Here is a 15224-nt window from a genome sequence, read left to right on the forward strand (position 1 = left end):
TTAAGTTACCTGCATGATAAATACTTTATTTTCCGCAAACAAAATGGAAATGGAAAAAATTGTTACTGAGGAAACATTATCAACACTGGTAAAGCAGCACACTCACATTCTGATCACAGCACTTATCTCCTTCCTGTCTAATAACCTAAAATAAGTCACATGCCTCCGAAACACAAATGTGTCACATGAGTAGTGCTGTAACTCATCCGCTAAATGTATGCTCTTACAATATGTAGTGTCTGGGGCTTTTGCTGTGGCTATTGGGTCACTGTGCTGGGCATTTTATGTCATAAGAGATGATAGAGGAGTGTGGTCCAGAAAGCACACAGGCACACGCCCGACAGAGTCACAGCCAAATCGCCGGTCTGCCGGAGCCACTGCTTGTCATTCAGGATGGTAAGCCTTAGATTCCCTGCCGCACTGTAGGTTCCTCCCATGATGCCATCTTGCTCTCTATTCAAGCTGACACCATCTTGGTTGACAGATGATGTCCTTACCCTCAGTGCAACCACACGGTGACGGGGAACCCTTTGTTCTGTGTTCATTTGCAGATGAGGAGGATGAAAGGAGGTAACTTGTCATGGCAAAGAACCATTATTACACCGATTATCAGAGTAAGGCAGAGCAAGAGGTAGTAAACTGATATGTGGGGAAATTGCACCATCTTGTGGAAAATATGTGCAAGTGGGTGCAGTAGAAAAGAACACAATTACTTACCAAGCCAGCTCTGCAATGGCACAATGACAATAATGACACAGACAGAAAGAAGAGATGCATATGCCTAAAGAGAAATAAGAAGAATTACTTCAATAAATTCAGATGTTTTTCTTTCGCAAAATAGCAGCCTATTGTGCCTTTAATATCTTATCATGATGAAAGTCCAAGTTGCATTTTCACGTTTCAATAATTAAAGGTATATCAAATTATCAAAGGAGGATAATAAACTATAGGAGTGTAGCTTGCAGTGTGTTGATCTGTTCTCGTACTACATACAGTATGAGTTGATTGCTTTATGCCTACCAAGAGAAGCTGTGCACCATTCTGAGTCATTCTCCTCATGGCTTTTCCCATCTGGACACCGAGCAGAGCTAAAGAACAGGGCGTTACTGCTTCTTCATCCTCAGCCGCCACACATCTTAGGAGATAAAAAAACAAAAAGAATGATGACAATGAGTAACAGCAGTAAGTGCAAGAGCTGAAGTGAGCTAACCATTGGCGATTTCAGACTCTTTTTAGGGGTGTTCAAGCACACCGACATCTCCTTTATCAATACCAAAATCTGCAAACCCCACATATACCGGTAGATACACTGTATGCTGGTGTGGTTTAATGCTTTTTGGTGTCTAAATATTTTGGCATATGATTACTGTAAGCCCCACAGCTAAGCAAGTGGGCGTTTGTGCTGTGAAATTGTGAAATGAGTATGGATAAATTAGGGGGTGCATGTGTAGGAGCGGCACTGTCAATAATATTGAAACGGAGTGGAGGAGATCGATAGGCAGACAGACAGAACGCGTCACTTAGTTCGGTTTCTTAGCCTGCTTTTCGTGGTTGTAAATAGAACTTTCGGCCCTAATTCCATTTTCCTCCATTGCCGCATCAATCCACAGACAGAAGGGAAACGAAAGGGAAGTCAAGGGACAGTCAACGAGAGAGAGAGAGAGAGAGAGAGCAACGTTCTACACTTCCTACACTTCCTTGTGTGGGTACTGCTAAAGTTACTTTGTGTGGGTCATAGAGTTATAGCAAAGTCGATTTAAGACTTAGAAAGGTTATAGTTCCATGATGTGAATAGTGTCAAAGAGTGTTAGCTGACGTTGTTCGCTAGCTAGCTAACTCAGAGATTATTGGCTAATGTCTGTTTTTCCACAAGTGGATATACACATTTTTTCTCAGCAAAACAGCCAGGTTCAGGTGAGAGAGTAAGTCAAATTATGTTACCTGACTGTACTGCCCACAGCAACCCAATATTCAACTAGAATAATGTTATGAATTCATATGGATTATCCTCTATCTTCCTACCTCTTATTATATTATAAATACACTGTTTGGTTGTTATGTTTGCCTTGTGGTTGACAGCACAAAGAGGGAGAGAAGGAGAGCAGGATGGAGTTGGCACAGAGAGAGAGCAAGAAGATAGTGAAGTCAAGATTGTCATATGTCACATTCTCATTAGTGGCTGAGCCCCCCTAAAGATCTGATCCTAGATTCGCCCTGGAGCTAACGTTAGCTAACTGACTTTGCCTTAAAGAATTTTGACATTTTGGGAAATATTCCCTTTCTTGCCAAGAGTTAGAGGAGAAGAACTCTCAGAAAACTCTAATTTCTGTGGGGTAAATATGAAGGTACCACTAAAAGCCAGTTAGCTGGAAACTAGCCTGGCTCTGTCCAAAGGTAACAAATTCCATCTACCAGCACCTCTAAAGTTCACTAACTAACACATTATATCTTGTTTGTTTAATCTTTAAACAAACCAAAGTGTAAAAACAACAACAAAAGCTAGCTGTTTCCACCTGTTTCTAGTCTTTGTGCTAAGCTAAGCTAATGGGCTGCTGGTGGTGCTTTCATATTTAACATACAGTATGAGAGCGCATGTTACTAATTTTCCCTTCTAACTCTTGGCAAAAAAGCAAATAAGTACCCCCGCCCCAGAAAAAGACAAAGCTTCCTGAACCATTTACATTGATAACACAAATATCAAACCTTCATATTTTTGTTGAAGTAACTGTAGCACGTTGTATCGCAAGTGTCATTACCACTAAGTACTATTAACAGCTAAACAGCCTTGGATGACCCAAATAATATTCATGGTCATTATTCATTGTTGTGGCAGTTCATGGATTTAAAAAAGCACCTTTTTAAGATCTTCTCCGCCACAATGTCCTGCTCATCATGATGCGACACATTAAACAAGCCGTAGATGTTCGATGGAAGAACGTGCCCTTGTTGTGCCAAAACGACCAAGTTGTACATTCCCTGTGAGTCCGTGTGAAAATAAAATCATAACAGGGGCTGATGGGTTATTCACAGAGAAAGACAGTCTCCAAACAATAACACTGTATAATGCTGTTTGTTGTTTTTATTGCAGTGGGCCTGAGCCCATGGAAGTTTAATTAAGTTTATCATAGGGTGATGAGATTACAGCCCAAGTAAATCTGTCACCTGAGGGCTGCCTGCTAGAGCTGCTCTGCCATACATTGATATGGCCTGACCAACCAAGGATAATGAGTCCTCTCGTGTGCTGGAGGAGAAGTAGTAGTGGTCTCCCATTTTCAGCAGAGCTATAAAAGAAGATAAATACTTACTGTTTATCGACCAGATTGACAGGGAGAGGGAGAGGTTAAAGCAAAATGAAATGAGCGGAACTCACCGGACGGATGGGGATCATAGTTTAATATAGAGTAGCTGTGATATCTCCACTGACAATCATGACTGAGATTCAGTTCCTGCATTTGGGAGAATGAGTGCAGGGTGAGAAAGAGCAGAGCAATGATGAAGATTATGTTATCAACTGCAAACATTTTCCCTCTGGCTTGGTTTTCTTCTTTTAGTATGTGACTGGAATTAGGTGCAATTTGTTCATCAGCTACCTTCAGTACTCCAATTATGAGACACTGATTTCAGAATGTGCTGAAAATCAGATCAAAAGAATAGTCAATGTTTTGTTGAGGACAGACACAACGCGTCAAAACCAGAGAAACAGCATCCATTTACCTCACACAGGTGCGCAACATTGCTCTGGGCCAAACCCAGACCGGTTTCAGCTGCCAAAACATACTTCACAAATGCCTCCTGCCTGTTTGCAACACAATAAAACAAATAGTGAAGAGCAGAGAAAATGATTAAATGAGGGCAATTGAAAAGTAATTGAAATTAATGTCCCTACCAAGAGCCCTGGAGGTAGGCCTGGAGAGCCTCTCTGATCATAAATCCAAGGTGTCCGTTCTGTTCACAGACCTTTTTTAGCATTCTGCACAGAGGGTAAAGGATGGGTGATGAATTATGGAATATAATTTTCTCCATATAAACGGAAAATATTTTAACATGATCTAAAAATAGTTTCTGATTTGTTGAGGTCATTCCAAAAAAAAAAAATACAGCTGCAGCAGGAGCTTCTTTAAATTCATAAGATACCAGAGGAACAATGGTAAGCACAATTTCCCTGTGCCAGACAATAATGCAGTGACAGTGACTCTTATTTTTAGATATGCAAATACTAGGTTCTGACCTTGAATTAGCCACTGTCATTGAAATTAGATGCCACTGAGCTGCAGGCTACAGTGCAACAGCCCATAACAAAGCTTTCTTCACCAAGCTAATGAAAGCCTCTTACATCACAGCCCTCTCCACATCCTGAGACACCCCTTCCAGGCTTCCTGTCGAAAGGTACCAAGCTGCCTCCACTGATGCAGCTACATGACCAAACCGAGACGCATTCAGAAACAGCTGGAATGCAGCCGACTGTGGATCATGTAGAAAATATATCAGGTCACTGATCGTACCAGATCAGTGATAAAACAAAATTTTGACAAGGTGTGGGACTCAAACCTCATTCCTCCACGGGCTGTACGGGTTTTTCCCACTGAGATGATAAACTCCCAGGTTGAACATGCCATCATCACTCCCATTTAGCGCTGCTTGTTCAAAGTATTTTACTGCATTTTTGTGGTTGTTCAGTATAATCCCATGGTACCAGCCCAGACCATTCAAGGCGTTAATTGAGCCCTAAAGCAAGGAAACAGACAGTGGTATAGTGAAGGCACATACTGTAAACACTCGGATTGATTACTTGGAGTACACACGTACCATTGCTGCAGCTTTCTCCAGCAGCTGAAAACCTCTGGTGTAGTTTCTTTTCATTCCTTGGCCCTGAAGGAATCAGCATCAATCAGTGAATCAATAACTGTCAAAACACAGACACACACACACAAACACACACAAAATATCCAGTGTTCAATTTAATCGGAAATAGGTTGAGTCTTTATAATCTTACAGAACCTTCATCAGTAGGATGGAGTAGTCGTACATCGCTGAAGGATCCTTCATCTGCATAGCACTTCTTTCAAACCATTTCACAGCACTCGCTGTGTCTTTTGAGACTCCATGATGTCCCCAGTAAAGCATTGTTCCCAGGCGTTTCTAAAGATAATACATTTTTATTGGCCTGTTCTGAACACTGACTATGTCTACGGATCATAACGGAGGAATAAAAGCAGGATTGAACTCAAACATACCTGAGATTCTACGTCTCCTCTCTTTGCTTGGAGTTTCAGATACTGAAAGACGTCACTTGTCTTGTGTGTGAAGCTGTTTAAATCCTCTTGATTGCTTAGATAGATATGTTCAGGTGTGTATTGCTTCAGGAAAGACAAATGGAACAATTAATATAGTAAATTATTAGTACTGCTACTATTACAAATAATACTCGTAGTAGTTATAATACTACTCCTGCTACTGTAAAGCAGTGTTCACACCACAAAGAAGCTTGGTGACGTAGTGACTACTCCCAGCGCTAGTTGGTGAAAAGTTGTAGCTGGTGAGCTTACCATTAACTTGCCAGCTGACTGGCCAGGCTAGCTCACAATAGCTTCTGGAGCTTCTCTCTATTTTCTCTACTGTTTTGTTTGCTTCCCCTAGCATTTTGTTCACCATTGCACACCATTTAATTCAAAGAAAAGTTATTGAAGGGGGAAAGTAAAGCTCTCTGAGCTAACGGGCTTGCAAACAGTCAGTTAGCAAACTGCTTGACATCACATTTTTCAACTGAGCTCCGCCCACTTCAAACCAGTCAAAAGAGCTCAGACAAACCAGCACAGACAGATATCGCTTGATTGAAATAAATAAAACTGTGGCAGAACATTTTGTGGTCATGTAGGACCTTATCGCTAATAATAAAAAGCTGAGAAAATAGGTTTTCAGGGCCTTTAATTAAGATTGAATCCAGATGGATTATTGTACTGTCAAGTTTCCACGTTGGTCAAATACAGCAGCTAGAGTTTTCACTAATAAACTTCACCACAATTGTTTTCTTGGTGCAATGGCTGCCTATTCAAGCAGGAGCAGACAGTAAAGGCTTTCTGTTGACTTCATGATCCTCTGTTCATTTGATGCAGCTTATTTAAATATTCCAAGAATAAACAGGAAATCAGTCTGAAGTAGAGTTTTCTCATAGCGGGCTCCTTATCTTTGGAGTGCTCTTCTTCTATTCATCATGACAGCTAACTCATTGACATTTTTAAATTAAGATTTAAGCCCAACCTATTCTCCCTGGCTGGACCAACAAACACTATTAGTCATATTATGGTGTCAGTCCCTTTTGTATCACTGCTGTCATGTGTTTGTATACATATAGTATGTGTTTGTGCATGTGCGTATGAATTGCATTTGTGTGTCTATGTACATGTGGATGTCTATGTGTTTGAATGACTTATGGATTTACTCATTTTCCTTATATTTGTTTATACTGTACATACTGTGCATTTGTATATATAGTTTGGACTTCTGATATATAGTTCCTATTCATTTTTATTATGAATTGATTGTTATGTTTTACTTATGCTCCTTATTTTCTACTTTTTTTAAAGGAATCCGTACAAAAACCAAAATGTAAAAATTACAATTTGTTGTTTTATGTGACAGACTATTTCTTGGACGGGTGCAGTCATTACCTTCAGACAGAGCCAAGCTAGCGGTTAGCTAGCATTTTGCCCCTGTTTCCAGTACTTATGCTAAACTAAGCTAAATAGCTGCTGGCTCTAGCTTTATATTCAACTGACAGATATGAGGGAGTTATCAATTTTATCATCTAACTTACATGTATGGAGATAAATTGTGTGTTATAGTGTAGCCTAAACATACTACAAGGAGTTTTTAACTGGTTATGAAACAGTCTCAAAGAGATGAGGCTATTTCTATATAGGTATTCTAAATGCCTGTCACCGTGTCGGATTCCCCTCAAAATCAGACAAAACAATTTACGGCACGCAGACCGTGAGAGCCTACGTTTATATTTTCCCAGGCAAAGTTTCACAGTAAGTAGTAAGTTAGCTAGTTAAAAGGAAGCCGGAGTTGTAGGCTCGCATGTAACCTAGGTCGATGAACGATACTAAAACAAAGTTTACTTTTATTATTAAAAGTATTACAGTTATTAATCTTATATAGCCACAAATATATACATGCGAACAACTGTGTTTAAAAAACAAAAATAGTAATAAAATAAGTTGTGTCTTTCTTTCACTTGCTTCCAAAACAAATGCACGCGTTAGGCAGATCAAGATCTTTACGACACAAAGCGGTGGAAACACTACCGCTTTTGTCCACAGGGGTCACCAGAATCAACACAAAATAAAAATTCCTTGAATTAAAATTTTTGACCTGATGGTGGCACTAGCTCAGGGGTTCACAATTATTGCAAGTATAACAATTCCTCCTCAACAATGTCTATAAAATTTCATGGCATTCCATGAAAGCCATAACGGAGAACTGACCGACAGATCTATACTCCCATCTGTAAAGACATGCTGCTAGCATGGCTAAAAATAATAATTCATTTTACAGTGACTTCAGTTGTTTAAAAATACCTTATTTTCATGTACCCTGGAACTATCAATGTTGCTCTGTGCCCCAGCATTGGAATAGTAGCTGTAAGCAATGTCCAAGTCTTTTGGAAACCCATCAATTTCTTGTGTGTGCTTGTACCCTGCATGCATCAGGGCGAAACGGCTATCACCTGCTGCGCCGATCAAACTATAGACATGACCCTGAAACACACAGGAGTCAATATTATCAGTTATCGTTACAGAAGTGGCATTACATGTGATAAAGTAGCAATTAAGGAGGGCATTAACTTTACCTGTTGTTGATCCACTGAGTGTTCCAGGCCAGAGATGTGGATAGTGGCCAATAAGAGAGACGCTTTGTGATTTCCAAAGCAGGAGGATACTTGTAGTAGAGCCATTGATTTGGATGTGATTTTTTTTTGTGCCTGATCCATGGTAAACATTGCACCAACTGCCTGCTCAAACAAAGTACTCCTTAGGTCCTTCATGCCAAAAGATCCTACAGAAAATAATACAGATACTTGTCAAAAACTGCCAATAATGATGTGAGTTATATATGACTTATATCAAACAGTGCAACACGCTATGACACCTGTTCTGATTTCCTCCTCTTTTCTTTGCAAGAAATGGAAAAGCGTGCTGTATTCAAGTTGCTTTTCCCAGGTCCATGTTTGTATGCAGATTTTCTCTCCAAACTGACCCCACAGATTTATGAAGTGAGGGGTACAGACACCTGAAATAAAAACAAAAAAAGCAACCTGTCAACTGTAATCTTCTCATAATTAATAAGTGTGCAGTTGTTGTATTGACACCCTGTATATGACATCTATATAAGGTTGATCCCTGTAGAATGGTTGCAACACTGTTTTAAGGGACTTGTCAAAATAATATTTCACCTTTGTTGTGTGGTGATGGGAGGTGACTCTCAGTTACTTCTTGGAGAAAAGCTCTTGTAAATGCTTTTATTTCCTGGCACACCTGATGAGTCTTATCCAGTTTCTGTAAAGTTGACTTGGGGTGAAGCTGATTTTTTACCTGTGACATGGATAACATTGTATTTCAACACACTGGTATTAACAGTAATAAAACAACGTAACAATGAAATTTTACTTATCATTAGAATTCAGGCACTTTACCTTTTCAGTTCCAAAACGATAGTATTTGATAGGCCCAAAATACCCATGGATGCCTGCCATGTACTTGCCTCCTCCGATCACAAAGTATCCATCAGTGTCATCATAATGGATACTGTCCTGAAATCTATAAGATATTCAATACCACTCAAACCAGGTCTCATGATCATTGTCCATGTATCTGTCATCCCTGCTGTATTGCAGTAACTGGACTAACAGGTGATTTGTAAGAGCAACAGTTGTATTTTGCTTATTTTACAACATTTAAATCAGAACTAATATAAAGCATCTTTTAAAAAAAACATGTCTTACTCATATACATATCTGTGGGTTTCATCATCCCATGTTGCATCTAGCTGCACCTGAAAGTTAAACATAATAATGCATGAGCTCACGACACACAAAGAATAAAACCTACTCAGCTGTGAACGACTCAAATTGGAGTACACACTGCAATCGCCTGGAGTTTCCCAGCTGGAAAGGAACCATCTTTCAGGATCTTACAGCTGTTCTAAAAGGAAATCAAACACTGCAAAGCAAGGGCACCAAACAAAAGTCAGAAGAGAAAGGATGACTAGTTGCCCCGAGCTGTATTTTGATTTCTCTTCCTTATCCCACCTCCCAGAAGCACACACTGAAGTTCTATACCTTTGAGTCCTGTATGTAACAGTCCAATCTAATCCATTTCCACAGGGGCAACACCGCACTGGCTTGGAAAGCTTCATCTTCTCCTTTTGTCACACGTGCCTGAATTATGACGTCCCCTACACAGGAGATATGACAGTCATATATTTCACCACAGGAGATCCAAAGCTCTTTATTAATACATAACACAGTCTGTTCCACAGTCTCACAAAACACACATCATCACTCACAATCATCTCATCATACCTCATTCCAATCCCCTAAACTGGTATCAGGTGTACCCACAAGCTGCTGTGACCCACCTGTGTCTGTTAGCTGCATCAGAATGGAGTCGTATAAATTTTTCCTATTGACATGATGGATGATCCCACAGAGCTTCTTGTGACACCATTTCAGTAGGTAGATCCACACAGATAAGGTGACGCTGGAAACCAAGCAATGAAACATGATTTGACAAATAATTTCTTTGGCCACTAAAGCGTTAGGTTGAATTCAAAACACAGCACTATCTGCTAAAAATGGCTGACCTCGCTGTCTGTCATTGACCGTAAATAAAAAGCTTATATGCTCTGGTGAAGAGGCTTCGTGAAGCTTGTAAAGTCATTTGTAATGACAGTGAAGTAAAACTAAAAGTGGAGTGTGTTATAACAGCTGCCAGCACTGAAAGGGAAACAATCACTGACCTGTGGCCCATCAATCTGCTGATATCAACACAAACCACCGGCATTATATACTGTACATTTGAAGCAATACATGGTGGTTTGTCAGGATTATTTGACTTTATTGTACGCCTGTATAGTATATAACAAAAAATTCTGCTATTCTTAAGAATTTGATACAACATTCAGAGACCCTGCTGGAGATTTTTTTTTCATGCTGTGTAGTTGAACTTCATACAGAATAAACTCCAACTAAAATGAACTAAATGAGAAGTCAGTGTGTGAAGTTTAAGTCCAACCTGGGCTGTGTCACAGCATGAAGACGAGCTCTCTCCAGGGCTCTGTCGATGAAAGGCTGGAACCTGCGGACCACTCCAAAGTGCTCACCAGTACTTGCCAGGGGGAACTTTAGCATATCAACAATGTCTATGGACAAGCAAAACAGCAAATGATTACATACACAAACAATATTAAAAGGTAATAAATATGGGAGGTGAACAAAATGAAAAAATGTGAATAAGGGTCTGACCTGACTTGTGTGGGCAATGATAAGTCCTGTTTCTCGTCATCTGCCACATCAGTTGAGCAGACCATGAAGGGCACTCAGTAGGAGGTTTAGTTGGACGCTCTGAGAGTGGCTTTATTTGCAGCACTTTATAAATCCTCAACATGGAGCCATGGTATGTTCCGGGTTCACTGCCATTATTAAGATGGTCTAACCAAGCACGAACTGTCACATTCTGGACATCCAAAATGTGCCTGTTGAAAAAGTCTTGTTGATATAAAATGGATGGAGGCAATCTGAGCTGCACCTGGCAGATCCTGTAGACTCGGGCTGTGCTGCTGATCCATTTCCTCCTGAAGACCACTAAATCTGTCTTCCTTAATGTGGACACCACCACCTCCACTGCAAGCTGACATGGCCTGGAGCATTGGTACCGCACACGGACCACTGAGCCATGTACAACTTTGTCAGGGGCTAAGTCAAACCTTATAAAATTGTCAGGCAGGCTCTCACCAGTCTGGGATGAAGAGGTTGAAATGGCTTGTAACTCACAGTGCCCCTGGGTGAAGTGAAAGATATGTAAATAAAATTAAAAGTGAATATAAAGAAAAACAGTCTTGCACACAGTCTTTTATACTCCAACTGTCTGCCAGAAAGCCTTACTACTTGGTTAGGTTTAGGCACCAAAACTACTTGGTTAGGTTTAGAAAAAAAGAAAGGCAGAGAGCCCTCAAGGCAAACTTCTCCCACGTACGCTAGAACCTCAACATAAACAGTAAAGTTGCAGCCGGACAGCTGAACAATGAGGTAAAACTCTGTAAACCTTCATAAAGCCAAGGGGAGCTGCAGATTCAGCTGATGATTCTCTGTAGATTCATCACGTCAAGCAACACCTTTCACATTGCCACATTGTCATTTAATACATTATTATAAAAATATCGATCACAGCCACTTTAAACATTCAACAATTGATATCAGGGTTATCACTGTAATTACAGTAAAGTGTAATAGAGTTTCTTACCATTATAATAGCAGCAGTGAAGACATATCCAAAAATGATGGAGTGTAACATGTTCATTTTGAGATTTTTTGGCTTAAGATGAATTAAAACGTAAAAACAAACACGTAAACCTTGAGTTCATTAGTAATCCATTTGACAAATAAAGTTAGTAATGTGTAAGATAATGTTGACACCTGACAGCGTACTTCCCAAACAGCGTACACCCTGTGTTTATTACCTGATATTCTGGTGTTGCAAGTTCAGCAATTTGCCTAAGCTGCCTTTAGGGCTTGGCTACATTGACTCTGTTGGATAACCAAAAATGTTGTTTGACTCATTTTATTCCTGATTCTATTAAGGAACATTCCATGGGAGTGATTCATCAAAGCTCAGAGTCTAACTTAATTTGATGTGCTCGAGCCAAGGCCTTGCCATCACCATGCGCTCTCTTTGGCCTCCGCCCACACAAGACTTTGAAGAAATCTGATCTGAAAAACAACCTGATATCACAGCCAAAACTAATTACCCATGGGCTTCTGACTGTTGATGCTTCAAAGTCAAGGGAATGAGGCATTGGTAAATGTTGCTGATGGGTTGTTTTAGATGACCACACATAGATGAACGTGGTCTTGTTGTCCATATAAAGGGTGACTGCTGCTAAAATAGACAATCTACAACTCTAGATGGCATACAAACCTTTGTCAGACAACTGATATGAATATTTTTGATTGAACTTGATCAGAGAGGGGGGAAAAGGCCATCATATTTAATGGCTTTACAGGACCTGTGCAATTTCCAGGACATCTTTCTGGACAGTATAACCACCGAATGTTCTTCAGTGCCTTTTGGAAAGAAGACTGGCTGTAACTATGTGAGTGGTTTGCCCTTTAGCAGTAGCACAAGTCTGTTTAATTTTTATATTCCAGTTGCAGAGTACCTGGGTGAAAGTCCAATACAGTTTGGGCAAATCAACACCGTCCAAAGCTCCAGCACCGTCTCATCTCAAGACTCCATTTTACCATCCCTCTCCTTGCCCTCTCAGTCTGTCCCTCTGCCTTTTCCCATGTCTCATGGCACCACCACCCTGGCTTTCATGTTTCAGGGCGGAGTGTTGGCTGCAGCAGACACTCGTTCCAGTTGCTCTGGGCTTGTGGCATGCCCAGCCTCCCAGAAGATCGTGCCCATTCACAGTCATTTGGTGGGTACTACTTCAGGTACTTCAGCCGACTGTGCCCTTTGGAAACGGATTCTAGCTCGAGAACTGCGGCTCTACCAACTCCGCCACGGCCGACGGTTGTCCACAAGCGGAGCTGCCAAATTGCTTTCCCACATGCTTCACCCGTTTAAGGGAACTGAGCTGTGTGTGGCTGCAACGTTGTGTGGGTGGGATGGAGGAGAGGTAGATGACCACGGAGGTGCAAAGATTGATCTCAGTGGTCGTATAGAAACAACAAAGAATCAAAAGACTGATCTTGGAAAGTCTGCAGATACCAGTCTTGACAAGACCTCTCTGGCAAAGATAAAGAGTCAGAACTCTTCTTCAGCAATTGGTGGACAACAGTGCTTTGCCAGAAAGAAAGTGAGTTTCTCTGGACCCAGTCTGTACTATGTGTGCAGTGATGGTACTCGGCTGCAGGGAACGCTCTTCTCTGTGGGTTCGGGATCACCCTATGCCTACTCAATTTTGGACCAAGGGGTTCAATGGGGACTGACAGTGGACGAGGCCACATCAATAGCCAGAGAGGCTGTATACAGAGCCACACACAGGGATGCATACTCAGGAAACTGTGTAGACATCTATCACATCTCCTCAAAAGGATGGACTCGCAGGAGCAGAGAGGATTTGAAAGAGGAATATTACAGAGAAAAGGAAAGACAAGAGAGAAGAGGAAGACAGGACGTAACTCTGTCTGAGTAAAGACATGAAACAAACAAAAATGGCATGAGAAAAGAAAGGCAAACATTGGGGAGTATTTTGGAGAGACGTGATGGCATCTTTGCAGCAGATACTAAATTAATGAACAGGACAGGCAGTTGCATCCTCCAGGCTATTTCTCAAATGATTTGGGCATGCATATCGTTCCCTGTAATAAACAGCTGATGTTTTGTTTGCGCTGATGATAAAATGTATTCTAACAGCACACTGCTGGCTGGCATTTCGATTTAGACGTTAAAACGTTATGAATCATTTCAAGTATGTGAGATAAATACAACTTATTCCTGCATGTGCTTGAATCGCATAAACACAGAGAGAAGCAAAAAAGGACTAGAGTGAATAGTCTAAATAATCTAAATGTCTGGAGTCTGAAGGTCATAATCTATTGCTGTGTATAAGGGAACTAATTTAGCTGTAGTAATAAACAGTAAGGAGTTGAAAACTGATTTGTGTCTGCTGTCAGAATTCGTCTGAAGTTTCTTTGACACTTCAATAAATTAATGAATGAATGAAATTTTGCTGAACTTGCCTGTTCATTCTGTTTGAGCAGTCTGGTAGTAAATTAAGCATACTAGTAATTATTCAAGTGACAATGGTTAGAAAGGATATTAGGGCAAAAGGTATTGAGCTGTTCACCCTCATCCTCACTGCCTTTTTAGACTTCAGTTAAGGCAGCCAAAGTATGGTGGTGAAAGTTTTCAAGGGTGAGGCAGTTTACTATATGGGAGGAAACATGTCAAAATGTTGGAGTGGTGCTTAAGGTTGAGGTCCTACATGCTGATACGATGAGTTTTTTACAAAGTGCCATATATGACCGAGGTTTTAGTGGCTAATGTGTGGATATGTGTGCATCTGCCTGTGTAATCCAGGGTAGGAAATAAACCCTACAGGCAGGGTTGCGTGATGATGCTCAGCACATCTCCAGTGCAACATCAGAGAGTCGAGTGTCTTTTCAAACCAACTCTAGTACTACTGTATGACTGATTGCAGCTGTGAGGGGGAGGAAAAGGGGAAAGCCTCCCTTCCTCCCCAACCTCATCCATAATTCCCATCTTCGGAAGTTCATTAATGACAGAATTATTGAGCAAGTGAAAAACAAAAAACGAGTGGAAATCAATTTGGTGGTCCAGATTTGAAAGCTTGCTGGGACAGACTTGGGAGTACATACAAGTTCTGAGAGCAAGCAAGGACTGAATCGTGATTGTAATCAAAGTTTGGAGCCTACAAGAATAGCTGTGACTCAGTAAGCATTAGGGTTTCCTTTGCTTGCCCTCTTCAAAGCAGAGCAAATCTTCGCCGGATTTGACCAAGAAGTGAAATGTCACAGAGCCAGCCTTCTAAGTTACATTAGTACATCTGGGGGTTTATTTTCAATTGTCTACAAGAACTTTGAAAACATATGACCATAACAGCCAGAAATTTCCCAAATATTGTTTGACAACCCCCGCTCACAGTTGGAACTCAGAACATGTTTCGCACTTGTACATTTGTCCCTGTGTGCTCTCACATCCTGACTAGCAGATTCATTACGGCTTGGCTTTATTTTGTGCTTGCGCAGTAGTTTTGGCATTAATAAATCTCCGTACCCAGCAGGGTACAAGGGATCTGAGGAGCGACCTTACGGTTGCTGCTTTCTAGTCATATCAGTGAACACTTGTCTCACCACCACTTGTTTAAAGGCTCTCTTGTTTCTTAGTCAGGAGACAGAACTCAAGAATGATCAAGAAACATCGATGTGGAAAGCAAGACTGCACTCTGTAGATGAATGATTACTTTTTACAGTATTG

The 15224-nt window shown here is 40.8% G+C and overlaps 2 protein-coding genes across 3 annotated transcripts; one reads left to right on the forward strand and one right to left on the reverse strand.

Annotated features, from left to right (window-relative positions):
• Positions 1–11803, reverse strand: LOC122877303 (protein sel-1 homolog 3). 2 transcript variants are annotated; one of them, XM_044198667.1, is made up of 25 exons: positions 11523–11803; positions 10526–11060; positions 10296–10422; positions 9640–9761; positions 9341–9456; positions 9144–9203; positions 9005–9054; positions 8696–8819; positions 8456–8594; positions 8152–8292; positions 7853–8058; positions 7581–7760; positions 5235–5357; positions 4999–5139; positions 4807–4869; positions 4549–4725; positions 4334–4461; positions 3887–3970; positions 3715–3796; positions 3371–3446; positions 3163–3281; positions 2855–2976; positions 1021–1135; positions 718–781; positions 1–535 (listed from the first exon to the last, which is right to left on the reverse strand). In XM_044198667.1, exons 1-25 carry the CDS (start codon positions 11577–11579, stop codon positions 288–290), a joined length of 3399 nt encoding a protein of 1132 aa, XP_044054602.1. In that variant the 5' UTR covers positions 11580–11803; the 3' UTR covers positions 1–287. The 2 variants fall into 2 exon arrangements, with proteins under 2 accessions (XP_044054602.1, XP_044054603.1); XM_044198668.1 differs by lacking the exon at positions 9144–9203 and having other exon boundaries at positions 11523–11801.
• A 467-nt stretch (positions 11804–12270) lies between these two features.
• Positions 12271–13830, forward strand: LOC122877919 (proteasome subunit beta type-5-like). Its single transcript, XM_044200111.1, has one exon. It carries the CDS (start codon positions 12271–12273, stop codon positions 13417–13419), a length of 1149 nt encoding a protein of 382 aa, XP_044056046.1. The 3' UTR covers positions 13420–13830.
• Positions 13831–15224: the final 1394 nt, after the last annotated feature.

Source organism: Siniperca chuatsi, linkage group LG6 (genome assembly GCF_020085105.1).
Source record: "Siniperca chuatsi isolate FFG_IHB_CAS linkage group LG6, ASM2008510v1, whole genome shotgun sequence".
Lineage (NCBI taxonomy): Eukaryota > Metazoa > Chordata > Actinopteri > Centrarchiformes > Sinipercidae > Siniperca > Siniperca chuatsi.